This window comes from Ochotona curzoniae, unplaced genomic scaffold (genome assembly GCF_017591425.1).
Source record: "Ochotona curzoniae isolate NIBS_2020 unplaced genomic scaffold, NIBS_Ocur_1.0 contig_1014, whole genome shotgun sequence".
Taxonomy (NCBI): Eukaryota; Metazoa; Chordata; class Mammalia; order Lagomorpha; family Ochotonidae; genus Ochotona; species Ochotona curzoniae.
The window spans coordinates 6,589,949-6,617,029 of record NW_024464920.1 but is presented as its reverse complement, the minus strand read 5'-3'; the positions used below and the strand labels follow the sequence as shown (position 1 = coordinate 6,617,029).

General features: G+C 40.1%; 1 protein-coding gene across 6 annotated transcripts in view; it reads right to left on the bottom strand.

Moving 5' to 3' along the window:
- Nucleotides 1-27,081, bottom strand: part of ANKS1B (ankyrin repeat and sterile alpha motif domain containing 1B) — a 1,034,668-nt gene that overhangs the window by 442,350 nt on the left and 565,237 nt on the right. For 4 of the 6 annotated variants that reach the window (XM_040980136.1, XM_040980153.1, XM_040980163.1 and 1 more), the window contains exons 13-14: nucleotides 11,400-11,986; nucleotides 9,689-9,761 (exon numbers count right to left, since the gene is read on the bottom strand). In XM_040980136.1, the coding sequence (XP_040836070.1) occupies nucleotides 9,689-9,761; nucleotides 11,400-11,986 (660 nt within the window). The remainder of the gene's footprint in view (nucleotides 1-9,688; nucleotides 9,762-11,399; nucleotides 11,987-27,081) is intronic. The other 2 variants (XM_040980144.1, XM_040980172.1) reach the window with 1 other exon arrangement.

Below are 27,081 nucleotides of genomic sequence, written 5' to 3'. Positions count from 1 at the left end.
TTTAACAGCTCATGGAAAAGGAGAATATTACTGGAGGCAAAGATAATTTTTCCTTTGAAAATAAGTGAAGCTTGGGTCATCATTAGAATCTATACAGTTACTGTTGGAAGGTAAGTGAGATCCAGAGCAGGGACTCATTTCCATAAAGAACCAAATGGCTAGTGCTCTGGGAGGGCTTTCAGATCCAGCTGAAGCTTTCTATGGTGATGGCTAGTCTTCGCAAAGGGCAAGTAGTTGATTCTACACCAGAATATCCTTCAGCAGCTTCCTTCATGCAAATCAATACGGCCTGACCTTAGAGAATGAAGCAATGGGCCAGCTTTTGTTCTAGAGAAATAGTAGATGTTCTTGAAAGGAGTACAGAGAATCAAGATGGTGGAATAGGGTAAAGACACGTTTAAACGGATGGAGAAACATTTAATCAGGATGAAGCAGAGAGGACACATTCCAGGAAACAGGAAAAGAAAGAACAACAGCACAGGGGTACCTGGAGACTGACAGACACAGGAAAGCAGTGGAGACAATGGTGTGGTGTTTCAGTGATGGATACTCCAGCAGCATTCAGCTAATGGCCATCTGAACTCCACGAGCAGCCGGAACTCCAACAACAACCAGGTGGGAAGGGACCTTCACTGGGAGCTTGGGAGGTGAACCCAGACAAAGAACGGTCCATCCTGCTGGTCCGTTTCATTTGACCAGGAGCAGACAGTACAGCAGATCACAGACAGGCAGTGTGAGAACAGCTTGAATTTCACAGCCCAGTCAGCCCCCTAGAGCTGAATCGGGCGCCATTCTGCTTAAGGAAGCAAAGGCAGTGGAAAGGACTGAGCATACGCTGAGCTGGGAGTGAACTCATTTCTGACTCAGTGAACTATAACAACGTGGCATCCTAGAGGTTCCACCCAAGACAGGTCTGGGTAGCCCTTGAATCTGACGGCCAGCAGATCAAGAACTCTAGCAGTGGCATGTCAGGTGCCAATTTGTACACTGTGGCAAACACTTAAGGACTGCAGGGGACAACAGTGACTTGCGCATGTGCTGAGCTCGTGAGAACTCACTGAGTTGCACTGGTCCTGCAGGAAAATAATACTGACTGTGGCATCATACGGGTCAAAATAGTCCATGTGGCACCCAGACCTAACATCTGACAGGTTCTGGCAAGATCAGAGCGGCCAAAAACCTAGCTATATAGGACACCTGGTGTCTTCCTAATCCTGGAACCTGCTCCAACAGAAGTGGGAGAAAGGTTTCACAGACAACAGTGCAGCCTCAGCACTGTATCACAGGAGATGGAGATCAGTGAGCCAGGAGTGGGGGTTATGGAGTTCTTTGTGGAAAGCTAATATAAGAACCCAGACCTGGAACTGGAGGGAGTGGCGCAATTGGCTACAAGCAAAGAGACAAAGGCACAATGAATATTATTGAAAATTCCCCTGCAAAGGAACAAAACCCTATGCCAACCTCAGAGTTAACTGAGGAAGACACTGAGAAAATGGGGGACACATAATTCAGAAAACTCATTTTAAAGCTTCTGATTAACAATGAGAAGCATATACAAGAATTCAAAGAATTTAAGGAATATTTTACACAAGCAATAAAGCAAACCAAGGCTGACATATCAGAAATTAAGAACACAGTAGAGCAAATTAAAAGTACAGTGGAGAGTCTCCAAAATAGAATGAAGCAAACAGAAGAAAGAATCTCAGAATTGGCAGCTATTTCCTGTCATCAGGGGGAAGCAAACAAAAAGCTGGAAACAGAGCTGGATCAGGCCCCAAAAAAGTATTCAAGAATTGAAAGACACTATTAAGAGGCCTAATATAAGAGTTATGGGAGTCCCAGAAGGTGCAGAAAGAGAAACTGGTTTGACAAACATATTTAATGAAATAATAAAGGAAAATTTCCCTCATCTAGAGAAAGAATTGGGAAACAAGTTCCAGCAGGGGCACAGAGCTTCCAACAGGCCTGATCAAAAGTGATCTTCACCAAGACACATGATCATCAAGCTCTCTTCAGTTGAACATAAGGAAAAGATCCTTACATGTGCACATGAAAAAAATCAGTTGACATATAAAGGAATGCCAATTAAACTCACAGGAGATCTCTCAAAGGAAATTCTACAAGCAAGAAGAGAATGGAGTGACATATTCCGGATTCTAAAAGAAAAAAATTGTTGACCTAGGATAACGTACCCAGCAAAACTGTCTTTTGTCTTTGAAAACGCAATAAAATTCTTCCACAATAAAGAAAATTTAAAAGAATATGCCTCTTCCAAACCTGCCCTACAAAGGATACTTAAAGATATTCTCTTGACAGAGAAGAGGAATAGCACTCACCAAAACCAGAGGCAAATGTGAAGAACATCCCAGTAAAATAACAACAGAAGACTAAATCAATGAACAACCCATTGCTAAAATTACATGACCAAATTACTACCTATTTGTATTAAGCCTGAATGTAAATGGCTTAAGCTCAATCAAACATCATAGATTAGTAGACTGGATTAAAAAACAAAACCCATCTAATTGTTTTCTAGAAGAGACACATTTCACTAACAAAAATCAGCAGAAACTATATCGCATGGGTTTTGATGTTTTCTGTTGGCTTCATCTCTTCAAAACACTTTCTTCTGATTAAATCATTCAGTGACTCATAGATCATACAGTAGCATCATTTTCTTCAAGAAGGTTCTTGATTTTCACTTCTTCACCTACACATTACTCATTTAATAGCATGTTATTTAACTTCATGGTGGTGTTAATTTCTTTTTTCTTCCTGATGTTGATTTTGTTCTGTGGCTTTTCATTTGAGGAGATGTATAATAGCTGTGTGATGGAGACTGTCATATCTAGTAACATGTTATTTAACTCCATGGCAATGTAAATTTCTAGTTTTCTTTCTATTGTTGATTTTGTAATATGACTTTTTTTTGAGGGGAAATATAGTAGCTATGAAATGGAGACTAACATATCCAGATGTGAGGATACAATGTAGTATGCATTTCTACTTCCAGACAAAGATGAACTTACAAGAAACTGCTATACATTGACAATAGGATGCTGTAATCTCTGCCGTTGTCCATGCCCGCAATGATGGACATACAACTGTGTATGAAGAATTGTACTTTAGGAATGATATAAGGGAAATAGGTATGAGGGGGAATTGGGGCTGGGATAAGGGAAATACCAGGAGCCTATGGAACTGCATCATAAAATTATAGTAATAAATAAATAATAATTTTAAAAAGGAGTTTGGATTTTTTTAAAAAGAAAGAAAGAAAGAAGAAGGAAGGAAGGAAGGAAGGAAAGAAAGAAAGGAAAGAAGGAAGGAAAGAAAGAAAGAAAGAAAGAAAGAAAGAAAGAAAGAAAGAAAGAAAGAAAGAAAGAAAGAAAGAAAGAAAGAAAGAAAGAAAGAAAGAAAGAAAGAAGACAGATAGGCTGGGTTTACACCAATTGACTTGTAAAGATCACTTACTGTTTTTGAGTCTTTTCTTTATCTGCAAAATGGGTATAGTACTTCAACCCAAGAGGATGGCTCTTGGCTGAACTGTTGACAAATCACCTATTGATGCACAGAATTCAGAGAGCAGGACAGCAGGTCCTGGAGACAATCAAGACGTCAGGCAGACTTTTTCTGACCTGTGGAAGTGACAGTCCTCCCCTACTTAGATGACCACTTTTGGAGAGCACAGTGAGTTTGCTTTACTTCTGCAGACGCAGGGGAAAGGTGGAGCTTACATTGAAGAGAGAATATTTTTTCAGCCTTAATGAGATCTTAAATTCCAGAAAACCCTCCACGGGGCAGCAAGGTCTCTTCAGCTGTGAGAGACCATGAGCTAAAAACTGACCTAGAATGTTATTAGAAATGGAACAAGAGCTTAGAAAAGGAGGCAATGGAATGAGTGTTAGCATTGCTTCAAAGCTACATACGTTTCAGCCAAGAATTATTCTTTTGCCTTTATAACCTTTATAAATTGATTTTAATGGCTTTTACTTATTATTCAAATGTAGATAAAATTCATATATTGACAAAGGTACTATGATTAAAATAGCAGCCTTAAAAATACACTATTAGTAAGTGGCATTTTTAAACTTTGGTACTTATTATCAATTGAATATAATCCATCTTTTTAGTGTGACAAGACTGTTAAAACCAATGTAGACATAGGAGGACTTCTGTAAGATTATCTGCTACCTTGCATGATAAAGTCTGGGCACTTGATCACTCTGCACATTTGCTATTGTGCCATGGTAAGCATGTCCCAGGGAGCCAATCATTGTCTCCACTTAAGTGATCTTGAATCTATCAGGAAGATTATCAGTCTGATTCTTAGAAATTGTGAGAGTTGCAATTAGTTCTCATGAACATGGTCAATATCTTAAATTGAAAAATGCTTCCTTGTGCTATAATCACAAAAGGGGAAAAACCTTTAACAAACTTTGCACATGAAAGCAACATAAAATATAACTTAAGTGCAGTTGTCACTGATCAAGAAGACAAGCAAAAATTCCCACATACCTTCGTGTATGACACACGCTTTAATTGGAAGGATAAATCACATATACTCAGAAAAGAAGACAAGAGAATTCATACTGCTTCATCACCTGCTATGTTCGAGGCTAGAGTACTGCAGTGTATAATTTAATCTTGCAGCAGTCTTATAAGGTAGTTATTAAAAAAGCTGAATTTATAGGTGATAATGTCAGCATCAGAGCAGGCACAGAGCCAGTGAATTACAAATCTAGAATTTGACATCAGGCTTGTCTAGCTTCAAAAGCTGCCCTCTGAAGGAATTCTAAACACAGAAACCTGGGAATGCAGAAAGAGTAAAACCCAACCAACTAACCAAAGAAAAACAAACTCAACACTTGAAATGTGGAGGTTCTTGGAAGGAAGACAGAAATGCTAAAGCCAAATGTGCAAATGCATGGAAAACTTAACACTGAATCTGATCTTATGGGTATCTTCCTTGCTATGATTTTATTCTCCAAAAACCTTGAGAGGTTTTTAGGTAATAAAAGTATCATGAATGTTCATAAGACTGGCCAGCTTTGTTAAAGCCAGGTGTCTTTACTTCTTTCGCTATAACGAAGTGCCTGAGACTAAATCATTTACATGACAAGAGTCTATTTGGGTCAGTTCTACAGGCTGAGATGTCCAACGGTGTGTAACTGACATTGGTGTGGGCCTTCTTGCTTTGTAATGACACGGCAGAAGGAATCTCTGGCTTCCAGCAGGCATGTATGCCACCAAAGGAGCCCCACCTTTACAATCGCATCCTGTTTGAACATCCTCCCTCACCATCAGCTATCGTTAACACATCAGTTTGGGAAATACATTTCCAAAAGTTTGAATTTTGGAAGACAAACATTGAAAGCATGACTCCAGACATAGCAATGACTCAACGGTCCTCCTCGTATGCAAAGTAATATTTATTCTAACTCGTTCTAAATTTACTCCGTACTAATTTCTTGGTACATTATTCTATCCATCATGAAGAAAAAAAGGACACTTAATCCTTCACAAGAACAATTTAGGTCATTTACATTTCAAAGTATTAGATTTTTCTTTCCTTTGTTAGGTCACCCTGGGGGTTGATTGACTCCTTTAAGGAAATACTCTTTTCTGGCACCAATTGACTGGCAATTTTGTTACACCCTGTATTCCAGTAGAGACACCAAAACAACTCCAGGGAAAAAGCCAATTTAACATAAACTATGAGAATATCCGATACCACACCCTTCCCGTTAAAGAAAGAAAATACATGTACTTTCCCCATATTGTTGGGCAACCCCCCTTATAAGACAGAGTGAGAGCTCAAAGTTGATACGTGTGTCCGATCCTGTTTGTATGTCATTGCACATGCCTATGCAGATCTTGTTTGTACATCCCTGCTTCTTTCCATGGGGCGACTGAAGATGCTGCCTAAGATGAAGTAGCAATAATGAACAGAGTTGAGATGTAAACCCATATGCCTTCTTTCTCATGCCATGTGATTTCCTGACCACCTTCCATAACCAAAATGTCATCTTTTGTGAGACTGTTTATCACCTCACTAGTTAAATCTCATTATTAGAGGGGGAAATCACTAGCTCAGAAAGGTTGTCATTTACAACTGGTCTAAGGGCCAATTGGAATGCTATATACTACAGTCAATTACTTGGTACATAATTAGTGTGTAATTAGGAGATAAACAGAAAAGCACCTACAGAACCAGTCTTTGTTAACAGTGATGATTCTTTTGGGACTAGGTTTTTACTTCCACTTCCATTATCAAAATAGAGTAACAATAAATAATGATAGGAAAGAAGGGAAGAGAATAAACTAGAGGGAATTAATTGGTGCCTTTTACTTTTTTTAACCACTAAAATGTTCTTCAAAGTCAGCTTTGCAGGTTCAGCATGGTAGTGTTGTGGCTAAAGTCTTTACCTTGAACACGCCAGAATCCCACATGGCTCTTATCCTGGTGGCCCCGCTTCCCATCCAGTGCCCTGCTTGTGGCCTGGGAAAATAGTCTAAGACAACTAAAGCATTGGGACCCTGCACCTGCATGGGAGACCTGAAAGAAGCTCCTGGCTCCTGGCTTTGGATCAGTTCAGCTCCAGCCATTGAGCTACTTGGGAATGAAGCACCAGAGAATCTTCCTCTCTGTCTCTCCTCCTCTCTATGTATCTGACTTTCATAATCATGTTGATTTTTATCTTTCTATTATGTGTTTGAAGAATTTCAGTGCATGAGAGTAATATTTGATGATACCCTGGTCTGCAGGTGGAATTTAAGTGCATGAACTGTCCTTCCAGAAGAGAAACTCTACTTTTTTTTTCAGCTTTGACATTCTCAGTATCCAGGAACTTACACTGACTCACTGGGCAGCCACTTCATCTCTAAGTTGCACAATTACTAAAAAAAAAAAAAAAGAAAAAAAAAAGAAAGAAAGAAAGAAAGAAAGAAAGAAAGAAAGAAAGAAAGAAAGAAAGAAAGAAAGAAAGAAAGAAAGAAAGAAAGAAATCCTTATTTGAACATCCACCAAAAACTTGCATGCCAGAATTTTCCTGGAAGCCTGTGTAAAATATGTGACAGATTCTGCCTCTAGACTATTGTTGTGGGTCCTGGAAAAGTCCTCAGTGGTTTTGAGTGTTTCTGTGTGAGAGAACTGGCTGCACGTGCTGTCATAGAACTATGATCATATCTGTTATGTCTAAACACATTTATATAATTTGGGGACTAATTTAATAATTCTTGAGTTTCAGAATCTAAAAGATCTGAATTTCTAAATCACTTCATTAGTAAGAGGCTCAACAGTCTTTTTGTACCAGCACCAGAGAAATGCGCTGTGTACTCTATGAGAGTCTCATTCAAAACTGAAAATTCTCTTTAGTTACAGCCACTGCAGATGGCAGTGTTGCTGTCAGCCACCCAGGCCCATCCAGTATAAACGGATCATTCCAGAACTTTTCCTATGCTTACAGTCATGTGGAATGTTTGTTCAAATGGCAGATTTATCAGGCTCCATCCTCCAGAAAGGCTGTTTCGGTAACATGTGGCTCAGGAGTCTTCATTTATTTTTCTAGTGCTAGAAGCGATGCAGGTAGTCATCAGATCACAATTTTGGAAGAAACTCCTAATGTCAGTCATCTTAATAATGTGGCTAGTTCTTTTGCCCCATTGGAAAATTGCAAGGATGGTGAGATATACTGCCTCCTGCCCTTCTTTTAAAGATGTATTTATTTTTATCAGAAAGGCAAATTTACAAAGAGAAGGAGAGAGAGAGAGCGAAGTCTTCCATTTTCCTGCCAAATGGCCACAATAGCCAGAGCTGAGCCAATCTGAAGCCAGGAGCCAGGAGCTTCTTCTAGGTCTCTCATGTGGGTGAAGGGTCCCAAGGCTTTGGACGATTCTTGACTACTTTCCCAGGCCATAAGGATGGGAATGGAGCAGACAGGACATGAATTGGTGTCTATATGGGATCCCTGTGCTTGCAAGGTAAGGTATTAGCCATTGAGCCATCATGCTGGGTCCATATACTGCTTTATAATAATTTTTTCAAATAGGCTAATAGGGAATGCCAAAAACAAGTCACCAGGCATGTGTGTATATATTTTCAACTAAATCTAAAACTTTCAAAGTGCTCCTGTTTTGGACTGAAATTGTCATTACAATGTAGGTCCAACTGCAGGCGCTCCACACACTTACAGAGTCAGGTCTGAAGTAATACAAATGATCCTGTGTCCACCATAAGCCCCAAAAGGAAGAAAAATGTAGACATAGAAGTGATCTGGAAAGTGCCTCCACAAGTTAAGAATAGGAGAGAAAAAAAAAAATCTAGGGAAAGGAAGAAAATGGGAGGGGAGGATTATGGCTGTGAAGGCCAGTATTTCCATCTTCCCAGTTCAGCTGACCATCTCATTTGTGTCTTGTCAGACATGTGACCAGGCTTTAATACCATTCTCCACTTTGACCTGTTGACTGGCTTACTGGCAGCATTCCCAGCATTTCCAGAGCTCCTAGTGTCTAGGCAACAAGCTGGACTCATTGTGAAAGGGCATCTCAGTTACTCAGCTTTGACTCTGACCAGATGGTCATGGTCTCTGGTTTAGCAAGGTCAGCTGGAGGCGTGGTGCATTTTTTGTAACCACTTGTGGGAATCAGATAAGGTGAGGGAGCCCAAGTCATGCCACAGCAGGTTGGATTCTTCTTTATTTAAATTTTGATATTTCTTCATCACGTATTTTTGGCACATTTAAATTTTTAAAAATATCACATTAAAATATTTTATATCTCAATAGCTGTGGTTTTGATATCCTCTTACATTTTACTCAATACAGAAGTTCTCCCCACTCAATAAATTATAGCCCAATGTAGGGTCTCAGAAGTCATCAAACGGTTGTAATAGTCTATAGTGATTGACCTAGGACATATTCAGACCTCTCTCACAGAACTCAATCTTCAATAAAACACGAACTCTTGTGTCTGACTTTTCAACTCCAAATACCACAGACCTAACTAATCCCCATTGCATTGCTACTTAGTGGCAGGGCAGAAATGGAACTCAAGTCTTTTGACTCTTTCAAGCATACTCATTTCATTAGCATGAATATTGCTATTATTTTCAGGCTCAGCTATCTGACATTGCTCATTGTTCATCAGTACTAAGTAACTAGTCTTTAAGTTTCGAAATGGCTTTCCATTTAATTGCAGGGAAAGTAATAATACTTAAGAGCAGATAACATATTAAATCTTGATTATCAGACTAGTTCCTTGGGAGATGCTCTGTTAGGTACCACAAACATGAATAACACATGACTCTTGCCAAGCTGGAACTTAAAATAAAGGAAGTGTTGTTATTCACGTTGGTTGAGGAAGAATAGAGAGTTTTACTGAATAATACAAGTAGTGTATTTAGTCATCAGATTCCACAGCATTTTAATTATTGAGCTCTATGTACAGTTGAAACTTCATTGATGTGAACTGGCATAGTAAAAAAAAATCTCCCTATCAAAACATAATACTTAGTAAGTGACATTGTTTTCAGGTCATGGTTATTGGATCTGACAATGGAAGGAAATAATTTGTAGCTATCGGTATTAAGATGGTTATTTTACCATCAAATTACCTAAAGATTCATACTATTTTCTGGCTATTTCTTAAGAATATTTATTCACTATATTATAAGAGAAAGTTCGCTTACTTGCGGTCTTACCATTCATTTCTTCAAGTTCACTGTTGATTCCAACATCTATGGAATTCATTATTTTGTCAATCTGTGAGAAATCAAAAACATGCAAATGGATTATTATGCTCACTTTTAACTTTACATTTTAAAATAACTTTCAAATGCCAGGAGGATACATTCTTAGTATTATTTCCACAGTAATACTACGATTCAGAGACTGACAAAGGTTGAAAAGGAAGTAAATGTCTTTGGAATTGGCTTTTAGAATTTAAATTGTGTTCCCACTTTCTTACACACATTCAAAAGTAGCTTGCCTTTGCTCTTAATTTTAAATGAGCTTCATATTTAGCCAGATCAGTAAGTTAGGAATTGTGAATCTTTAAACTCAGAGGGAAAGGGGCTCTGGATAACTTCATGTGACACCTGCTTTCTTCTGTCTGAGAAGACGGGTCTCATCTCATTGGTGCAGGGGCAGATTTCAGCTTGTAGGCATGGCCAATGGAACCAAGTTCTAGCTAACTTGATCAGCCGGCCCCATGCTGATTGGTGCAATCTGATCTAAAGTTATGAAGGTACAGAAACAACTTAATTCTAAAAGACAAGTTAGTTGGCATTTCATCTTGTCTCCAAAAAGGATTTAAAAAAATATTTCATATGAAGTCACAGTTAATAGGTCTAAAAACATGGCTATCCTAGCAAACAAAAAAACCATCCATCTACAATTTGTAAAGAGATATGACTGAATTCAGCCATCTGTGGTTCAATGGCTTTTCCTCCTCCTGTAGTCAACCCGACAAAGATGGGCAGGTTTCAGAAAGGACAATGAGCCTACTTAGATGCTCTTTCACTCTGAAACAGATGCAGAGATATCAAGTAATTTCCCCAAACAGTTCAATTCAGGATGTCAGTATCACACCCATATCTATTTCCAGTTCTCAGAATGCTACATGACCTATTGTGCTTCAAATCCTAATTTAATTACACAGTCTTTTGAAAGGCAAAATGTGTCATGTTAGAGTGAAAACCCAATAAATACTATCATCTATTCTTTGAGTAAATTTTTTAAAATACAAAAAAAGTTATATTTTATGATGCAGATTTCCTGGTTTAAAAGGATGTGTTTTTCTAGCTGTTAAAGAATACTTCTTTTCTCAATAATTTTATGAAATTAAAGACTCTGTAAATCAAGCTTAATCCTTAGACCCAAAACATTTTTAATATTTAGAAAAGGGAAATGTTAAGTGTGTGTGTGTGTCTTTATTGTATGTTTCATGCAAATCAGACAGGGTCTCTCTGTTTACCATCAAGCTTAAAATTACATGGATGTCCTCTAAAAATATAAGATTATTTCAAGAAGGGAGCTAACAAAGCATTTAGCAAATGACAAAATGTCACAGAACAAAATACCACATTTTTCTTAATTTGCCAGCTGTGGTACATGGTGAGACACGATGCGAGCATTCTCTTTCACCTCCTCGCTAGTTATTACTTCCACTTGATGTCTATATCTATGGGACAAGAGACATGCCCACATATGTGAATTGTGCTTTTATACTTGCTGTTAAATGACCACGTATTATCCACAGACACTCGCCCTTCCAGTTGGATCCTCATGCCTTTTTTTTTTTTTACTCTGAAAGAAAAAGGCAGAAATCTTTCCCCACCTCCAAAATTTTTCTTGACTCCAAAGTCTAAAACAGAGAACTGCAAAAAGAACAAGGCTTACTTCTTCCCATTCAGATGTGAAGGAAGGTGTTCTTTCAGAATTCCCTTTAGAACCACGTTCCACTGAAGATTCACTCCAGTTAACTCGCGCTGTTTTCTCCTTTGAAGGGTAGGCGATGAGATCAGAGTCCGATTTGGACACAGTTTTTGATAAATGCATATCAATCAGAGATTTGGGCAAGGACCGTATTCTCCCCAGAGTACAGGCTCTCTCTACAAATCCACCTGTGTTCATAACCCACTGGTCTCCATTCCGGGATCCACTCCTGGATGTTCTTGTGCCAACTATGGTGTGGTTTTCTACTGGGTTGCTTCTTTTGTGAAAAATCGTTCTACTAACCACTTTGGGTTTAACTTTCTTAACCAAAGGCTCTGGGTTGTTGGTTACTGGCGTCTGCTTGAAAGGCAAAGGGCTGTTCGCCATACTGACTTCCTCTGGTCCTGCTTCACACTGGTCTCTTTTCCCATAGAGATGGAAAGGATCCTCAGGGGACTCACAGGCTGGGGAGGAGCCATGGAGAAGGCCTGCAAATTGTCCAGGGTCGTATTCTTTTGGAGGGTCATTATCCTCCTGTTGAGTGGGGTCATCTGTGAAAAAAGAGGAAGCATGTTAGGATGCTTGTTATAAAGGACTTTGAGAGTCACTACGCCCTTATGAACTTGGGCTCTTATGAACTTGTGCAATATGCAGACACCTGGTTTATTTTCACATTGCCATGCCCTCACTTTATGAAATATTTATGACTTTTTATAAAATGATTGTGAGTGTATGTGCATCAAATATTCTGGATATATCTCAGAATTCACTTAATAGGTATTAATTGGGTATTAAGGGATTGCATGCCCTGCTCTCTTGACCCCAGTGTGTATCTTTTACAATGAAGGAACACATTTGGATCTCTGGGAAGTACACACACCAAAATCTCACAGTAAATGTATTGTTTTGTGCCAAGACACAAGACTGTGCACAATGACACCTCCCCATACTCTCCCCAGTCAACAGATTCAAAACCAAACTACAAGAAAGAAGCAACTGAAGGCTCATCATGCTGATAATGTTATTCAAATATAAAATTAAGAATGATTCTACACAGATTATGATTTCAACAACAGGTATTTTTTTTCCAACTAAACACAGGCCAACAATGCAGCCCAAAAATATTATCACAAAGGAAGATATGTTACCTAAAGCTGACTTTGAGCTATTAATACAACAGTGCTTTTATCTCTCTCTTCTCAAGTAACACCAGTTATTTTCTGGTCTCTGTGGATTTTGGAAATACAACACAGAAAAGGAAACAAAGAAGATAATTTTTATTCCTTTTGCATTTTTTTTCTCAGATGAAACACAAATCCTTGTGGTTTAAAATACAATGTGTTGTTTTTTCAATTTTGCTTATCTTTTAAAAATATAGATGTAGAAAACCTAGCCAATGAATTTAGCAAAGGGAGTTTATTTTTTCTAGGGGTCAGATGAAATGATAGATTTGCCAAGATTAAAAGTTAAAAATATCTGATGGGCCTATACTGCAAATTGCATGAAGTTAGTTAAAGTCAGTGTGGGGTGTGACAACAAATCCAAAGTTGCTTTGTCCATATACATTTTAAGGAAATGAGTTATTATTACAAACCGCAAGTATCAAAGACTAACAGGTAACACAAAATGGCATGAGCTATTTATCAGGGACCAACTTAGGAGTTACGTTTTTAATCATCTCATTAGATGCTTAAAATAGTCATGTGACCTGATTATTACCAATAATGGCTGCAATGGCTCGAACTGGGATGGGTGAAGCCAGGAGCTGCTTCTGGGTTTCGTGGGTGCAGAGGCTAAGAGGGAATGCTAGCTCACCAGGCAGAAGCTTAGTTGGCTATGCCACTGCTGCTATCTTGGCCAGTCAATGCTATTAATTTCTTCCCCTTATCACAGAGACTGTTCTTCTGCTAGAAACTAGTCAAAACTAATAAGTAAATGACTCCAGTTGCTGAGTAAGCAGTAGGGCTCTGGTGCAGACTAAGTTCGATCAGATTTTGACCACAATTGGCCTGGAAAACAATTTATTATTAAGAGAAAAATCTGGGGCTGACGTATCCAACGCAACAGCAAGTGGGTTGTTTGTGCACCAATAGATTTGTCCAGCTCCTGGCTACTTCTGGAATTTGTGGGAAGTGGACTAAGAGCTATAGAGGGCTTTTGTTGTTGTCATTTCTGTTTCAACTTTTTTTTTTCTTGTAGGTAAACTAATATTGAGAGGAAACATGATGAGGCATTGCGATTCCAATTTATTTTCTCTTTCATCTTCCTAAGCTATTTGGGACCCCTGTAGCGCTTTACAGCATAAGAAGGTTGATATGGGATGACAGTAATGGTGAGTTATGGTAGAAAGGAAGAATTACGAAATAAGGAAGTTCTGAATTTCATTTTGAAAGCTGCGGAAGAAAGCTAAAGGGTTTGCATTTGGAAAGAAGATTGAAAAGCCTCAGCCTGTTTATGGGGAAAAGATCTGTACATCTTTGAAAAGAGAGTTTTTAATCATGTTCACCATGCGGGGATTTTAGGGGCATAATGGTAAAGTTTTCTGTGACTGTTATTATTAGGTCACTATCCCCTCTTTGGATTGATGACAATGACTATAATTAATGTTGCATATGATCCAAAATGTCGGATATTTTCCAAAATGTTTGACATTTTCCAAATTCTCTGGTCATAAGGAGCCACTCTTCTTAAGCAGAATTTAGTATTAGCTCATAAGCTTAGCATCAGGGTAGTACTAACAATCTGTTTGTTTTTTGACGAGCAGTGAAAGCACAGAATTCCTTGTGTATTTCAGTGGTCAAACTGTAATGATTGCTCAAATCAGAGAGGAGGTGGGCAGCTGGGTAATGAAGGCCCCTGGCAACCCAGTGAAGTGACCAACAGGAATCACAGCCGCTGTCGGCTCAAGGCTCCCCGCAGCCATACCCCCCACCCCCGCTGTCTCCCTGCATGGCCATGTGCCTCACACGAGACGGTAGCAACCATGACCCAAGCAGCTATTTGACGGCACTTGTGCATGTGACCTGTCTTTGTGTTGCCTTTGGAAACTTACCACCCATGTCAACATGCCAAGGACGGCCTGCTGGGTGATAAGGTGATACATTATCCAACTGTCCTAAAATGTAGATTTTATTACTTTTCAGGCGTGGTGAAGCTACTAGGTCAGGAGATGACTGCCAATGAAAGGAAAGCATGTTTCATCCATAGATCCAAGAAGAGAGCGATGCTGAACTACAGCAGGGACACATGACTAGAAACAGACAGTGCAAAGGTAGACAGGGGAGACTGTGGGCAAAAATCACTGTGATATCTTTGGAAAGCAATAAGCAAATGAAAGATGAGCAGATTTAGGATTCAGCAGTTGGGATAATTTTAGTGGGGGGGGGCAGTGTGATGGCTCAACAGGTTAACCCTCCACCTGCACAGTCGGCATCCCATATGGGTGCCAGTTGATGCTCTACTGCTCCACTCTCAATCCAGCTCCATGCTTATGGCCTGCAGAGAGCAGAGGAGGATGGCCTAGGTTCTTGGGACCCTATGCGCATGTGGGAGATACAGGGAAATTTTTGTCTCCTGTTTTGGACAAGCTCAGTCCCCCTAGCTGTTGTGGTCACCTGGGGAGTGAACCAGCACATCTACATTTCAAATAAACAAGTCTTTTTCCGCCACCTCTTTTTTTTTTTTTTTTTTTAAAAAGGAGTCATGTCAGTAGGCTTTAGGACATAGGGATTGTCTGGAACCTGGGCCTGGGGATAATTAAGGCAGTTGAATTTTGGGCCAGAGAGGGAAAGCCCAATAAAGAAAGTGGCTGGTGGTATGGATCTGAATTGGTCATTTCGCCTATGAGATACACATACATCTGTGAGATATTTACTATATCAAGGGATTACCTAGGCCAGGGAAGGGCCAGGCCCTTTGGGATGAGTCAGGACCTAGGATGTTTAAATGTCAAAACAAATGGGGCCAGGCACAATAGCATAGTGGTTAAAGTCCTCGCCTTGCATGCCTGGGATCCCATATGGTTGCAGGTTCTAATCCCAGTGGCCCTGCTTCCCATCCAGTTCCCTGCTGTGGCCTGGGAAAGCAGTCAAGGACAGCCCAAAGCTTTGGGACCCTGCAACCTCGTGGGAGACCCGGAAGAGCTCCTGGCTCCTGGCTTTGGATCAGTGCAGCACTGGCCATTGCAGTCACTTGAGGAGTGAACCATTGGACGGAAGATCTTCCTCTCTAGCTCTCCTCCTCTCTGTATATTTGCCTTTCCAATAAAAATAAATAAATCATTAAAAAAATATAAGCACACATGAACTAGAAAATAAAAAGATCCAATTGCAATAACCATGGCACTAATTTCAAAATAAATGAATATATACATGAGTATTTTTAAAGGACATGGATAATACAATAGCTATCCATGCTATCTTTGTCGGTAGTCAGTCTACTTTCAGAAGTGTGAATGAGGCTGCCCAATCCGCCGGCCACAGCTATATCAGCAAAGACAGCCAGGATGAGCTGAGCTCCCAGACAAGAAGGAAATAAGCTAAGTTAAGGGCTGCTATTTGTTAAGCCATTAAGTTTAGGGCAGTTTCACGTGTAGTAATATGTAACTGATTCTAGTTTCATCCCGAGTTTTAAGGATTATTTTATTTGACAGGCAGAGTTGTAGAGGGGGTTGTGAAATGCAGAGAGAACGATCTTCTACCTACTGGTTAACTCCCCAAATGACCACAGTGTCAGCGGTTGGACCAGGCTGGTCTAGAACTCTGTCCTGGTCTCCCATTAGGTGCAAGAATATGAGCAATTGGACCATCTTCCACTGTGTTCCCAGGCACCCTAGCAGGGAGCTGAATAAGAAGTGAAGCAATGGGACTTGAACCAGGGCCCATATGGGATGCTGGCATTGCAGGCACTGGCTTCATGTGCTATGCCACAATACTGACTCCACAGAATGAATACATCATTAAGATAAATTCTGGCAATGTTTCTATTTCTATATCTGGGAAGTGATATAGCAATGGACATACCTCTACGTGCTGTGAAGACTGACTGAAATACTCAAAGAGGTGCCGCAGTGTGTTTAGGCCGCCTGAAGAGAACATCCTGATGAGGGTGGCTTAAACACAGCTCATCTCTCATGACCTACACACCCCTGGAAAGCCCTACCTCCTAACAGAAGCACATGGCGGGGGGGGGATAACTTCAACATAATAAATTGGAGTTGGGGGAACCCAATATTTGGATAATACAAAGTTGGACGGGACACATTTGAGATATGTTTCCATTATTATAACAATGATTTTTCATCTAGAGGATTAGAATTTTTATAATATAAGAGTTTTAACTGATTATATTAGGCAACAAAGATTGCTGTTTTGACATGGTAACCCTAGGAGATTCATGGCTTTGATTCTATTTGTATATTTTAAAGAAGTATATTTCAGAAATAATTTTTGTGTTTTCTTACTATTTCTTCAGATGAAATTGAGGTGGAGAACATACATGAAATTGTTTTCATAACTTGTCTTACTTAATTTTACACTTCTTGTTTGGATAGGTGGATATTTCGTGCCACGGTACAGGCCAAATATGCGTGAATTCCAACCTAATACTCATTCAAAACATCACTAACAATTCAAAGAAATGTCCAGGTAAGTATCCAATAGTAAATAGTCCAACCTTTTTATCTTTGCTCAATCTTTATCACCTGCACAGTTACCTGAGTAACAAGAAAACATCAAATTCTATGTTTAGGATAAAAAGAAATTATGGAAAGCAAGTAACTCTTCTACCAAAGATTATAATTTTTGTCTATTGGGTCACTACATTCCCCTTTGAAAAACTCTGAATTTATTTCCCACTCTCAGGGATTCCAGTGCAGATGTTATTTGTAGAAACTGTGAAGTTATTTCACAAATATGCATAACACGCTCCCTGTGCATGGAGAAGCAACATTTCTGCACTGTGCACTCCAGTGAAAGAGATATCTACAGGCAAAAAAAAAAAAAAAAAAAAAACCAAACATGTAATTTGGTGACAGTAAGTTCTGCAAAGAAAATAAAACAAAGCAGTGTCAGAGAACAAAAGGAAGAGGCCAGTCACCGGTTAGGGAGTGTCTTCGGGGGGAGCTGACACTGAACAGAATGACTGAAGGTGTTCATCAAGCTCACTGTTCTGGGGCAAGGCTAGTTCCTGCAGGCAAAAGAGAAAAGACAGGGAGAGCCCCTATGGCTACAAGGATTAACAGCAAGGCTAGTGTGACTGCAGCAGTGAGATGGGGGTGGGCAGAATGACTGGAGAACAAATAGAAGATGAAGTCAACATTATGAACAACATGACATGATTTATACTTTTTTTTTTTTTTTTTACTTTTCCTAGCACCAATTTGTGCAAAGCTACAAACGCTCAGGGAGGGCCTCCGGGGCTGGGAGTCAGTCGCCCCAGCCGGGCAGGTCTCTGTGTTTTTGTTTGTTTTTTTAATGTAATTTCCTTCTCCCTCTTGGCCTGACCTCTTCTTGATCCATACTTTGCCCTGGCTGTGCCTGGCTCTTCCCTGCTGGCTTAATTGAGCTGGTCAGTCATCATTTGAAGATAAACCATCTGACATGCAAGCCTGCTGGCTGGCGGGGAAGACCAAGGTCCTCTTCCTTTCTTTTTTGCTTATTTCCTTCTTGTCAGCCCTGTGGCTACAAAGACCTGTGCTCCTGCACCTCCCGCATGCCCGCCAGGTAACTCCCCCTCGGAGATGTGGCTTAGGGATCTCTCACAGTGCCTTGCCTCGACCGCTCATGCAACCCATAGAGTCAGGGCACCCATGTACCTGGAAGAGACAGGAGGGTTTTGGGCAAGGATGGCAGTGCAGTGGGGAAGAGCAGCCAGCTAGCTCCCTGTCTGGGTCAGGGCCAACTGGGCCCTGGTCAGATGCTGGGAAGAGAGCATACATCCCCACGATTTCAGCAACACAATTCACATGACAAGCTAACGTTTACTGCAATAAATAAATACAATTTAAAAAATAAATTAAAACGCTATGAGGGATGGGATCAACCCGGAACTGAGTCCTTATTAACTAATCCCAACTTGTAAAACACTGGGCCTTTATATAAGCACAGTGTAAGCTTCTGGTCATTTAAAACCTTCATCACATTTTACATAATTTAGCTCAAGCAATTATTACCTTACCGAAAGTTGAGTGTTTCTTTCTTCGCAAGGATCCAACTGGAAGCCCTGAAGTCAGAAGCTTTGGTTTATGATTCTAAACTTTAAGCGCTACCAGGTTCAAAACATTTGTTCAAAAAAAAAATGGCTGACAATATGCTTTTCACCTGAGCACTTTAACCAATGCTGTGAGCCACAGCTAATCAGAGTCAAAGCAATCTATCTTTAAAGTAGCAGATGCTAACTCCTGTAAGACTCAGCTCCCCCAGATAATCCAAGCAAAACAACAGCAATAGAAAAGCACAAATTCTTTCCCAGGTTGTGTAAAATCTTCATAATTTAGGTCAGTTACAACAGCACAAAATTTTAAACAGTTAGCGTACGGCATCAGCATCATTAGGCATAGAACACAAAACATTCAAGTATTGAACCAACTGTGGTTTGTTAAAAGACATAGCTGCATAGATGTGACGGAAAATAAATTCAGAGGCGTACAAGTGGATGACAAAATGAATTACAGCAGCTCAGCAGTTTGCAACATATTAGAAAGCCCAGCGGAGTTGGAGACTTTTCTCCTTTCAGGCCTCAGGATCTTTTTTGAGAGCAGTGATTGGAGATTGGGGAGCCCTGGGCATAACAAGTTTAACAAGGCATCTATTGGCCTCAACCATACGCAGAAGCATTTTAAACAGGTGGGTAGAGAAACTTCCATAATTGGAAAACAAGAGACTAGGAATGCTTTGGCTCTGAAAGGCTGGGAGGCCAGCCCTCTCTAGTGTAGAAAAACTTGGAATAGAGTTGGAACACAGATCTGAAGCCTTCTGGTGGTGGTTACAAATAGCAGTTTAAATTAATCATGTCATCATGTCAAGAGGGTAGGATTAGCTGCCTGGAGGCCAGGTACTGGACACTGGCTCCCAGACATAACGATTACCTTACTCCCTGACATTTTAGACAAAGATGAGAGGATGTGACCACACCCTGGACTGGTCAGGCAGCCAGGGTCGGCCGAGAGGACCTAGGCGAGAGCATGAAAGAGCTGGTTGCCTCAGCCTTCTGAAGAGTCCTCTTGCAGGAGTGTAAAAAACACACCTTGACTTATAGAGATGGAAAAATGTAAGCTTTGGTGACTGAGTTACTAGTGGTCTAAGCCTCTGCCTCCATTAAATATAGGCTGAGAGACTTTGCCAAGAGGCAAGGTAGGAGAAAGTTTGTAGAAGTCCTTAGAAATCACCTCTGATCCCCTTCATTGCCCCATGCTGGGCACCAAATATGTCACTGGGGATTGATTACTCAGGGTTCTTCACACAAGAGATAGAGTAGCTGGGTGCATGCTAGCCAAGCTTATGCAGGGTACACCTGACAGGCTGGGTGGGATGCCTGGTGGCAGGAACACAATAGTGTAGCATTTTTTAAATGAAGCAACCAAGTTGCCCCTAAAGCAAAATAGAAGATGGGGAAAGAAGACGGTAACACATGATAGGAGACAAAACCTAAACCAAATCCAAAACACAAGTTCTTATCTTCAATGCAGCAACGTAACAATGAATTCCTATGGCTGTGAAAAATGGATGGGTGTAGCCAAAGCTCACGGTAAAAGCAGGATCTAGAACGACATCAGCACTTGTGCAATGTAGTGAAGAGAAAGGGAAATCTTATGCGGTTTATGCAACACGGAACTTGCCATCATACACAAGTGCAGATCACCAGAAGGAGAGGCAGCATCGCTCTAAGGTGGCTGCTGGGCAATGGAAACTGAGAATCCCCAGCAGAACTGGAAGACATTCTGCAGTGAGAGCAACAGGGAGTTGCTTAAGTCCATGAGAACTCTGAAATAAGCCAACAGATGTACATATTTAGTAGGAGAGATTCACTCTGAAGGAAACATGTGAAGGTGAAATCTGAACTGAGGATAAAAACGCCAGAGACACTGGGGGAAAAGCATTTTCCTCCAAATGATTAAATGAGGTTGGCATGGAAGGCAGCTATCGAGAGGAGGGAGGTATTAATGCAATGCAACAATAGTAGAGTACTGTGTTCAGATGGGAGAGCCCTGCTTTGGAAGCTTCCATGCCCGAGATGCATGCAAACATCGAGATGAGAGCAGGCAGCCCTCCTGAATCAAGAAGAAAGGGACTCATCCTCGCTAACATTTCATAATACCGCTAAAACAGAAAGCCCTACTCAACATGGAAATGTGTTTCTAACAGTGCAGGCCATTGTTTCTCATCAAACCTGTTAAAAACACTGCAAGAAAAAGTCACTGAAAATGGACAACAACGACAAAAAATATGACCCCAATGAATCTGAAAGCTATAATGTAAAATTTCAAAATTAGTCAAAAGAAATAAAGAAAATAATCAAATCCCAGAAAAACCCACCTAAATCATAAGTATGGGAGCTCAGATAGGGGATGGTTGGCCCTTCTCAATCCTTTTAACTCAAAAAGCAATTCAGACCTAATTTCAGGAGATGGGGGAAGGCTGAAATGGCATTCACCACCTAACGCGGAGGGATATTTGCAGTTGCCCAGAGTGAGTTAGGAACACCTTAGCAGGAAAATACTGACTTGGGAACAACCCAGAATGGTATGTTAGGGTCCAAGAACAGTTAGGAGAATGTCTACATGGAGGTCTAACACAGGGAACTGGAGCCTACATGGCATGAGGAGGGAATCCACATAGCAAGAGTGGGCTTACAGAGAATTAGGAAACTGGGAAGCGTCATTATGACCCTACAGAGGATTTGAAGCAAGGCATGCCAGAACCTAGACATGGTAAAGAGGGTGGCTATTCAGAGGATGAAGCATTGGCATGGTATGCCAAAGTCCACTGGGAAAAATATAGCATTCATATATAAAGATAGCTTGATGCAAAGTGACACAGTTTCAGTAGGGTGAGCAGAACATTTACATGGGGGAAAAAGCTGGCATGGGGAGCCAAATTTCCATCTGGGTGATAATAGTTATCTGGATAGGGAGGAGGCAGTAGTGGATATAGCAAATTGGTAACTACATGATGGGAGGCAGGTTTCTCACTATCTAAGAAATACTGTTCAAGGAGATTATAATAAAAATAAAGATGGTTTATATTTATTTATATTGCATATTATTTAGTATATATTATTTATATTCTATTTATTAGATTTGTAATGTTGGATTGTAATGGGAGACAATACTTTCTGTTAGGTTGGGCAAAGCAAGATACTGGCCTGAGGCACAGTGAGAGTGAGAATAAATCCATGAAGCATCACCCAGGCTTTATCTCCTTAGGAATGTCTGGAATGCCCTGCAGGAACCATCCAGGCCTTGTCTCAGCCCACCAGCATGAGTGCCCTGCACTACAGGTCACTTGCCACAGGTCACATGCATGGGCAAACTTAGAAGTTGCTGCCTTCTACCATTCCCCACACTAAGATGTGTAAAGTCCCAGTGCTGTATTCCATGGGTGGCCATTTCCTTCATGTGACCACCTTGCCATGTAGAAGTAGTTCTGGGCTGTCTCCTGCTGGGGAGCAGTCTGCCAGACTCTGTCCTCTGATTAATAAAACTCTTTGCCTAAATTAGAGGTTTCTCTCTTTCCCAATCACCCCTGAACCTAACATTTTCAAAATGGATGGATGGAGGGAGGGAGGGAGAAGAGATGGATGGAGGGAGGAAGGGATGAATGGATAGATGGAGGGAGGGAGGGAGGGAGGATGGGATGGATGGATGGATATTGGAGGGAGGGATGAATGGTGGAGGGAAGGATGGGTGGATGTAGGAAGGGAGGGAGGGATAGATGGATTAAGGATGGAGGGTAGGATGGAAGGATTGGATGATGGAGGGAGGAATGGATGGATGGATGGATGGGGGAATGAATGAACAGTCTGTATATGCATGCACTTACATACATATATTACCTAAATCTGTCCACTGAGAGGACCAGGGAAACTGACATCTCAATAGCAAAAAGCAAAACACAGATTTTTGGTCTCAGTGTATTTTCCAGTAAAAGAAAAAGGAAACCATTGAAAAAGGGTTGATATCAGGGCCACTGGAGGAAAAGCACAGGGTGAGCCTGGAACATCTTGTACCAGAAAGCAAGTATTCAAACAATGATGGGGCATGCTAGCAGGACAGAGATGCCAGCCGGAATCACTTCCCACTGGTTAAACTGAGTACAATTTTAGAAACAAAGTAAATGGCAGTAATGGATTATACTCTATTGAATAAACTAGGAAAACATGAGACCTAGAAAAATATAGAGAAGAATAAATGATTTAGAAACTTGGTTAGGAAAGGCAAATTTAAGTAATTTTAAATTGTCTTCCCAGAGATACTTATTACAAAGAGAAATAGAATAATTCTGTGGCAGAGAAATCTGGGAGGCACTTAAACTAATCAAATGATGAATGTGAACAGATCAAAATCACATCCCATCTTCTAGCAAGCAATGAGCTGATGCACAATCACTTCCTGCTGGAGTTGCAAACCCTAAATCTTAGAATGTAGAGATACCAGATAGACTGATCCTGTGGGACATTGTGTAAGATAACTGACTGTCATATGAAAGTCTAAGAAAGTCATGGGAAGATGTTGCAACGAAATGCAATGTATAACCCTAGACTATATCCTATATTATATATAAAACTAGCAAAACATGCTTGAGATGTGAAGAAGAGCATAATATTTGCACTCATTTCTCATTTCATCTATTTGTGTAAGACTGACCTGCTTGTAGAAAATATGAACTAAAGCAGTAGTTCTGGAAGTGTAGTTGGGGAGTCCCCAGTATTGTTGCAGGAGTTCTGTGAGGTTAAACTAAGTTTCAAACCCGTGAGAAGACATTTCTTTGCCATTCCTACTGTCATTAACTTGCAAATGTGCCACAGAACTTTCCAGAAGCTCTATCAAATGTCTTTCCACAGTGTTTCTTCATGACCAAAGAAGTCCATTCCATGCCTACAGTAAAGGGAGAGAGGACTAAGATGTCACTTGCTGTTTTGCCTTACAAGGTACCACGGCAGAAGAGAGATGGGAAAACCGAGAGCAGTGATCTCATCTACCATAGGTAATTCTAACTCTCCCCATTTAAAAACTACATTCATTTTAAATTTTGGATAAACATCATTTATTAAGTTAAATACATCCTCTTCTAAGGTTGTTGAGAATTTTATTTATGGTTAATTGTTGAGTTCATACCAAATGTTTTTCTGCACCTGTTGAATTGATTATACAGTTTATATCCTTAAATCTGTTATTATGAACAAATTTGATACATTTTGAATGTTCAGTTCAGTAATGGTTATTGATAGGATATTAGTAGAACAAATGAAATGTGGTGAAGATTAACTTAATTTTTGCTATCCCCTTAGGTTTGGTTTCCTGGTACTTTGGGACTTTTGTAAATCTGTTCATGAATAAAATAGTTCTTTTCTTTTATGCTCTTTTTTTTTTAATACAAGTAAGCCTCATTCATAGAACCAGTCAGGGAAATTTTCCAGTTCTGTGGAGTAGCTTTTATGAGGCTGAAATGAGCTGCTTCTTGAATTCTTTTATCATTAAACTACCTTTAAAATAGTCTGCACTCAATATGTTCTTTGTTAAAAAAAAAACTCAAATTATTCATTCAGTTTATATAATAGGTGTGAGACTATTTGGAGTTTATATCTTTTTGAAGTTTAGAAAGTTATAATTTTCTAGAAATGTTCTATTTCTCTGGTTTCCTTATATTTTCAGTCTTTTTTTATATCTGTAGCTATCCCCCATCTCCATCCTAATATAATTAATTCAATCTTTTTAAAAAATAAGCTTGACCACAAAATATTTTTAAATGTTACCAAAAATGATTTATGGCTATGCAGATTTTATGCTATAGATTGTTTTCTTCATGAATTTCTATTTGGAACTATTTTTCCTTATTTTCACATTTCTGGACTTATTTTATATTTTTCTATAGAACTTCTTTTCTTTTTTTAAGATTCATTTATTTTTATTACAAAGTCAGATATACAGAGAGGAAGAGGGACAGAGGAAGAACTTTTGTCCGATGAATCACTCCCCAAGCGACCGCAACGGCCAGTACCTCGCTGATTCAAAGCCAGGAGCCAGGAACTTCTTCCAGCTCTCCCACAGAAGCGCAGGGTCCCAAAGCTTTGGGCCGTCCTTAACTGCATTCCCAGGCTACAAACAGGGAGCTGGATGGGAAGTGGAACTGCCGGGATTAGAACGGGTGCCCTCTTTGGCTCTTTTATCCATGTGTGTGTGTGTTTAGCTTTGAATTTAGACATTATTTTTATTCCTTGGGCATCTCTAACTTTTACCCCATATTTGTAAACAAAGTCTAAATTTCAAGAGGTCATGTCTACTGCCTTTTCAGACTATTTAAAATTACAGAATATTTATGTCTATATCTTATAGATATTACTGACAGTGTTTTTTGTTTGCTTTACAATTCAGGTGCTATTATTTGATGCAGACTGCTTCTATTTGCACACATGTTCTGCCATTTTATTTATTCCCCACTCCCATAGCAGAACATTTAGCAAAAAAAAGACAGTCATATACAGTAAGTATAGGGTATATTTTGTATTTAAAATCTTTATCAACTCGATTAGGCTAAAGAGAGCAAGGAATCAATCTATGGTAATAGAAATGGCCAACCAATGCGGGGTCTTATGAGATGCATTAAAATGTTATCTGTGTTTTCTTTTACTTGTAATGTAAGTTTATAGGAGCCAGCCTCACTAATATATTCATGTTTATCTATTTATTAAGAATGTTCTTACAGCTAACCCACATGTTGAGACAAAAATGTGACTTCCATAAGGAACAGGGAGCCACAGAGGCAACTCTATGGGCTATGCGTTCTCTTAATTCTCCAAGGTCATAAATCAATGTTTCCAAACATATATGAAAATAAATTAAAGAAACTCCATTTCTCTGAGAAGGAATTTACTTCACAACTTACAAATGCTAAGATACCGTATGGGGGAAGAGGAACTGATCCTTCATATGTGCCATTTATGTTCAAGGTCTTCCTATCCTATGTAATTCTCACATAAGCCTAGGAATTAGTATTGTGGGGTTCACATAGACAAGCAGCCAGGCATCTCAGGAAAAGAAGACCTGGGATGGGATACAAATATGGCTAGTCCAAAGCCCACCATTTCCCATAACATCTTTGTGTTGAGAGCTCACCTCAAGAATATTACAAGCCATCTGCACAATGCGATGTCCTCAGTGCCACAGGAGTTCGAGAACTACTGACTGGGTTCTTGTTCAGGTAATAGCTATTGGGGAATTTATTCTGATTGTATGATTAGCCTAAAGATAGTTACTATGGTTAGATAATGAATGGCATCAGACCAACCCGCCATAAAATTGCCTCCTCAAAACAAGTTATGATCAGCTTCTGCCTTTTGAAAAATGCACTCAGGCAGGTGAGCTCTGTTATATCCTGGCCAATTAGCATCACACACTGCATGTACTACAGGAGACAGGGAATGCCGGAGTTCTGGCAGCTCCTGGACTACAACAGACCATGCCGGTTGGCTCTGACTTCAAACATTTATAATCTCTTCTCTTGCTCCCTCTGTTCAGTACAGGAGAGAGGCTACCAGCCAATTTTTTCCACCATTTACGGCAAATCCCAAGGCTCCCTCGTTTCCAGCTGCTAAGCTGCCTGGGCAGACTGTATTACTAAATTATTGTATCTTTTTTGGTAGAGTGCCTGGCCTGCCTTGGCATACATTCCGCATTGAAAGAAGCTCCTGTTGCAAGCAAAGGAAGCTAGCTACATTCACCCTTCCCACTGTTAGCTTCAACCATTACCTTCTTTGTTTCGTATGTATAAATCAAGTTCACAGGGGCAGTTTCTCATCTATCTCTGACCCCCTGGGGAGTGAGGGCTTTCAAAGGGAGTCCTGTGCTTGCAGCAATTCTCATAGCCTAGAGCCAGATGAGCAAATGGTCTATAGTGAATAACTACATTTGGAACCAAGAGGTTTTATTCTCCTCTTACCAAAATGCATTTCTTTGTAATATTGCAGTCACTGTAACCATGTATTTTTCCAAACAGAAGAGATTTTATTGGAGGAAGACAGAAAAAGAGCCCCTTCAGCTCAATTCTGTTGTTTTTGAGAGCACAGGTCCCCTGGTTGAATTTATTCAAAAAGTTTTCCATTTTTATATTATCCAAATTAGTTCTGGATGTAAAAAAAGGAAACTGCTCTGGAGAAATGCAACAAACAAATGAGATCTGTGAGTTTTGAAATGAAAGTGAGGATGATTTTTTTTATATAAAAGGAGAGATATTGGACCTCGTGCAATAGCCTAATGGCTGAAGTCCTCGCTTTGTATGTGCACATGGGTGCCGGTACATGTCCCGGTTGCTCCACTTCCCATCCAGCTCTCTGTTTGTGTCCTGGGAAAGCAGTAGAAGACAGCCCAAGGCCTTGGGACTATACACATGTATGGGAGACCCCGAAGAGGCTGCTGGCTCCAGGCTTTGGA